At 39.8% G+C, this 6,000-nt stretch overlaps 2 protein-coding genes across 3 annotated transcripts in view; one reads left to right on the top strand and one right to left on the bottom strand.

Annotated features, from left to right (window-relative positions):
- The window catches only part of KANSL1L (KAT8 regulatory NSL complex subunit 1 like), a 98,642-nt gene extending 93,140 nt beyond the window's left edge, over positions 1–5,502 (top strand). Inside the window, exon 15 of the mRNA XM_019553647.1 lies at positions 5,417–5,502. Within this exon, the coding sequence (XP_019409192.1) occupies positions 5,417–5,431 (15 nt within the window). The 3' untranslated portion in view covers positions 5,432–5,502. The remainder of the gene's footprint in view (positions 1–5,416) is intronic.
- UNC80 (unc-80 homolog, NALCN activator) overlaps positions 4,966–6,000 on the bottom strand; it is a 195,195-nt gene continuing 194,160 nt past the window's right edge. For both annotated transcript variants that reach the window (XM_019553643.1, XM_019553642.1), the window contains one exon: positions 4,966–5,691. In XM_019553643.1, coding sequence (XP_019409188.1) covers positions 5,428–5,691 — 264 coding nt within the window. In that variant the 3' untranslated portion in view covers positions 4,966–5,427. The remainder of the gene's footprint in view (positions 5,692–6,000) is intronic.

Here is a 6,000-nt window from a genome sequence, read left to right as displayed (position 1 = left end):
GCAGGTAGTCTGCCCCGCAGTCCAGCATGCGCGCGCACTCCGCGCCCAGCGCCGCCAGGTCACTGTTGAGGATGGACGGGCCGACGCGGCACCCCGACGCCATGTCCGCCCCGCGCCTTTCCGCACCCACGGCGCATGCGCAGCCGCCCAGCGCCGCGGCCTCTGGAGGGCGGGGTTCTGCAGCCGGCGCTGGTGGGACTCCCCGCCCCACAATACACCGGGGCGGGGGCGGCACGGCGACCTCGCCCTGACCCGGCGAGGGGAGCGGCGGCAGGCGCGGACCGAAAAGCGGGGGGGCCGCGCTCTCTGCCCGAGCCTGAGCCCAGTTCCTGGGTCTGTGTCGTCACCGGCCGGGCAGGCACCCCCGTGGCTCTGGCAGGCTAAGCAAGCAGGTGAGGGCCGAGCTGCCCCCAGCCGCCATGGCTGCGGGGCGAAACCTGCGCCAAGGGGCGAAGCGCCCTCAGGCCCAGCGGGCCCCAGCCTCTGGCCTTGTGGGCGCTGGGCGTCCAGGGAGGCGCAAGGGCCAACACCAACGCCAGGTTGCCAACCCTCCCCGACTGGCAGGGGGTCTGCCCGAATCGGCATCTGCCTGTTGAAAGCAATCGGGGAGATTTCAATAGGATATTTTAAGAAAATACATTAATACAACACATTCGCAGAAGTCATACCGAAGTTCATTCACTGTTAAAACGTAACAGCGTCACCCGGTCTCGTTTTCCTTTCCCTTGGTAGCATCATGACCGGATAGGTAACGCGCAGCACCGTTAATGACCGTGTCAGGCTGGGGGAAGAAATCTCCCCGAGTAGCTTCAGAGTCAGCAACCCTAGCGAACTGCCCGCTGCCGCGGCCCAAGACAGCTCCTGGGGTCTGCTCCGCGTGGCAGCCCCAGAAGCAGCGAACAGGCGTCCCCTCAAATAAAACTCCCACCATGTTAAATATTCATAGATGTGTTTTATTATTTGTGCATATTCAAACATAACATCTTTCATAAACATAATTTAGACATCTCTATGTTACCCACGGTCTTTGGTCATTTCATATACATCATCTTCACAATTAGGTACTTTGGGGAAGGACAGTAGATGATTTTTCTCCTTTTAGATCTAAAAGAGTCAGGCTTTGTAATTCACCAAGTCATTTTGAAAGGTCATCTTACTAAAGGGGACTTTCATTCTCCCGTTGCGCACATCATGAGAATGAATTACAACATGCATAATGCAGAGGATTTACATTAATTTGACATTTTTTATCCAGTTCCATGTATGCATGTTTACCTTAAACATACAAAAGCTGATTAATTTCAAAGCAAATTTATTCCCTCTGTTTGGTTTAGCAAGATAGCTTTCCTTTAGTTGCAACATACAAGACTACAACACTTTTTGATATTTCTTCCCAATTTCCAAATGCCTGCTTGATTGCCCTGAGATCATACTTTAATAACATATCTACTTGTTCGTGGATGTGAAAATTGGTGTAACTGGTTTCTTTGCCAATATTTTGTTTCCTGCCCGTTGCCCCAAATATTTCTTTGGCAATGGAAAGCTGAAACACTTTAAAGCTTAAGGTTTGTTCAAATTGCAAAGGGGATGCCCTACTTTGGGCTGGAACTACTCATTTTATGAAGTAAGATTTGAACTCAATGAGAGTTTCTAGGTTTTAGTGGGTTTTTTAAACTTGGTGGATAAATGACTAAAATTTATTTCAAGACTACACCATTTCTCCCTCTCCTCCTGATACAGTTTTCCTTCAAAATGTAGGCAATAGTATTATTTAAAGTACATCCTGCAACATTCTTATGCACATTTAAAAACATATAAATCCACTGAGACATTAAGCACAGTTAAGGTCACATTAACAGGATACAAGAACATACAAATGGATTACACTGAAAGGTCCCAGTATAAGGATACTCCCTATATAAAAGGCTGCTTTGGGGGTGGATGATGTTTGGCGAGGCACATATTACAGATAACAGATTAAATTCTCACAAATTTTGCATCCCAGCGAAGTATGATAATCTCACATAGCAGATTGACAGCCTTTTAGAAAGGGAGACCTGTATAATGTTGTACAAAAGGATTAAACACAAATCCTTGTTTTTTAATTACTCTCTATTTGCAGAACATTTATCAGCCTAGGCATAGTTTGTCTTTAATCCTTTGAACAACCACAAGTTAGGACAGGATGCTGAGGCAACAGAACAAAACAAAACACTGACAGACACCTGTATAGCCCAGACATTTGTTGAAGACATGCACTTAAGGCCTCTAACACTAATTAAGCAGCATCATTTTTTTTCACAGCAGAAATATATACCAGTCACTTCATAGAGATACTGAAAAAGCACAGAATCTACTAAAGTATATATGTATGCACCTTATTAGTACAATATTAAGTGCAAACTAAATGAAAATAAACTACACAAGAACATAGACAGACTGGTTAAGCCTGTCTGGTCAGTAGCTTAATAAACTTCTAATAAAATTATAGCCATCATCTGGGCCACCTGAATAATGTAATGTTTAATTCTCTGATAACATCATTTATACACTGCATTGTTTTCTTGGACTTCAAAAGAGGCATTTTTTAGTCCTTTTTATGGCTTACTGAGATGGATTCAGCTTGTAAAAGCAGGAAACCTTAATGAAAACATGTATCACAGATATTGAATTTTGCACAATAAATCAGTTATTTCCCTATGATTAGAACAGAATATCATGGCAAAGCTTCTACCTCACAATAATGTAAATACTTTTTATTATCAGCTTAACAAGTAAGTCACTCTTTCAAAATTCATGGTGGGTGGGGCGCTATATATATTGTGTTTCAGTCATTTACCAGTTTACCTGCAAGATTTTCTCCCCAGCAGCCGGATAACCCAGCTTTACTTCGAATCTGAAAGTGAAGCTCCATGCTCTCTCATTTGTATGTCATTAATGATACAAATTCTGCCTTTGACGTTTGATAATGATTGTGATGATGTCCAAGCTAGACAAGCATTCAGTGCACTCTCCTATAGATAGATGGTATGGTCTCTGAGTTCTGAGAGAAGTTGAAAGTAGTAACACATATTTTGGTCAGACATGAACATAGTCATCGTTCAGAATAACCATGAGAAACAGATCTATGTGGAATAAGAAGCTGCCATTTTTACATAGCCATTTTGTTGGCAATAAACCCATTGTAAGGTTGCCTTTTTACTCTGTACAGTTAAGGTCTAATCCTGCAAAGTGACAAGCGCTTCCTGAGAGGTGCCAAGTGCCTTCAGTTTACACTGATGTCAATAGTGGCAGAGGGGGCTTAAACCTTGTGATCTGGGCCTTAAGTGACCTCAGAAAAAAAATAACAATTGTTGTCATCAGGTTATCTGCTGTATGTGTCTGAATAATATAGAAGGCCAAATTGTGTACTTAGATGCACATACAGGGCCCTCACAGACCTTGCATATATAGAAAATAAGTAATACTGCTATTTCATTGGTCTGAAATAGCAGAAGCCAGAAGTCAGTTATACAGATAATTTAAATGAATGAAACGAAAACCTGGAAAGTAATAAAACAAAAAAGCAAGGGTACCAATCCATTTTAGAAATATTTTACAGTTATTTAAGAAAATACATGGGTTTTTTTGTATCGTTCTTTCTCTAACACAAGGGGTTTTTTTATTTAACTTGAGTCTAAATTATGGCTCTTGAAGAGGTAAAAAGATTCTACTTTTTAGAAATCTTCAAAATGATTTTAAATAACTTTACTATGCATAATAATGCCACGCTTAGAAGTTCTGATGTCTCATTCTACAAAGATAACTGAAAATGCATTACATGGACACAGGTATCCAGGTTGTAGCCGTATTGATCTAGAGGAAAAAGCAATCAAGACTCATGATAGAGATGCTATCTTTTATTAGACCAACAACATTTTTGCAAAATTTCTGCAATTAAAGACTTTTTTTGCAAAAATCTTGTTGATCTAATAAAAAAAAATCATCTCTACCATGAGTCCTGATTGCTTATATGAACACATGCACATAACTGGGCATTGCTTATGATATCTTGGTATGTCTCTCAGTTGTTTTGCAATTTTTCTGTAAAGCCAATGGCTAAATCAATGCTTCAGTATAATTCTGTGATCCTGTAGCACAGGCCATAAAGTACCCATGACTTTAGTCAATTCCCAAAGGGAACACTACGTATGTATAAATGTTATGCAGGTATATCTAACTAAATATACAGAGTCATAAATACTGCATATAGTTATACACATACATAGAGTACAATCTTTCTAAATACAATCTTTGTGCACATAAAATATATTCTTTCATCAAGTTCATCTCCTGCAATACATTTTCTGATTTCCAGTGTATATATCACAATGTGAAACTATGGATTATAAATATTTACTTAAAATATGTGTTTCCAAGTGCATCCAGAATAGATATTTGCATCATTGAAGTCCACACATTCTGTATTTTTTTACAATAAAGACAAATTGCTTAATACATTGCAATTGCATTTAATATATAGTACTACTTATGCCATCTATAGACTAGTCACCCCCTGCCCATCTGTATTTAGCCTCGACCTTGAGGGATCGCCAACAATTTAAATGGACAATTTAAATGGATTTTAAATAAATATAGGGTACATAAATATTCTATATAAATATAGGGTATATAAATAGCCTATATTTGTACACAGCATGTGCATTCTTTCCTACAGAATGTGCTTTATTTCATTTTGAGGAGCGAATATTTGTATAGTCCTAGGGTAATATCTTGCAGAGTGCAATGAAACCAAGGGACAAAAGTAAACACAGCTAACGCCTACAGAGCTAAAATGTATCTTTCTAATCACTGAATGGTATTTGTCATTGCTATGGGGATTAGATAATATGATCACAATCTTATTTTATTTAAACAATCTTTAGAACTATATTCGTTGTCAGCATTTTGACTGTCGACGTTTAGTCATGCCAGTCTTTGATTCATATACTAGAATAACCCTTCCAAAATTACAAAAATAAACTTTGGGGTGCAACATTAAGGTGGCCAACCTGAAAAAGGTTGTTCTTTTCTGTCTGGTACTTCGAAATAATCTGTTTTACTGGTGAAGCTGCTGACTGCAGCAGAATTTCAACACATCAGGGTTCTCTGAATCAGATATGTGCCTTGGGCCCTGAGAAGCTTTGTTTTAGCATTCTCTGGTCTTTGTAGTCTTGCTCTGAACCTAAGTGGATTTATCAAAAGAAAAAGGTTGGCTCTTATTTTCTAAAACACATTTACTTGTCTATATTAAACAGGCCATTATGTATTTCCTCTGTCGGTTGTAAAGTGCTCTTTTAAGTAGTAAGAAACAATGTGGAGAAGGTCCATTTTCTCTAACAAGACTCTACATTCTCTTTCCTCCCCGTTACTGCAGTGCCCAGTCGTTTAAACATGGGACTCATCCAGGTCAACATCAGTCTCCCCAAGCTCAACATGTGTGTAGGTGAAGTGACTAGAAAGAAGAGGATTCTCCATCCCATTCTCTTCACTGATGTGAAGGACAGTGTCTCCATGCTGCAGCAAGCTGGTAGTCTCTAGACCTGTGAAGTCTTCAGTGTCAGACAGTTGTGTGGCGCTGTGTGCTGGTCCTGGCTTGGACTCCAAATCCTCCTCTTTGTCTTTTTCGTTCTCTGCAGAAAGTGCCTCAGTCTGGAATCAAAAGAGCTTCTAGTCAGGTTTAAACTTACAGAAAGAGAGAGAGAAGGAGAATAAAAAAATGGTTCAAAAGAGCACATGCAAAATATTTTCAGACTTGTTTACTTAAAAAGACTAAATTGCAAGTGCCTTTTAGTTTCAACATCCAGATATTTAAATATCATAAACCTAAACTTTAAGTTTTTTTCCCCCTGCTTCATATATCAGATTTGTAGTAAAAATTACAAAGGTCATCTTGGTTACCAGCCAGATAGGACTTAAAGTTCTTTTTTGTTTCCCATTTAATTTTGAAATTACATATTA

Source organism: Crocodylus porosus, unplaced genomic scaffold (genome assembly GCF_001723895.1).
Source record: "Crocodylus porosus isolate Cpor-Errol unplaced genomic scaffold, CroPor_comp1, whole genome shotgun sequence".
NCBI lineage: Eukaryota > Metazoa > Chordata > Crocodylia > Crocodylidae > Crocodylus > Crocodylus porosus.
The sequence above is the reverse complement of the archived record's forward strand: the minus strand, read 5'-3'. Positions and strand labels throughout refer to the sequence as shown.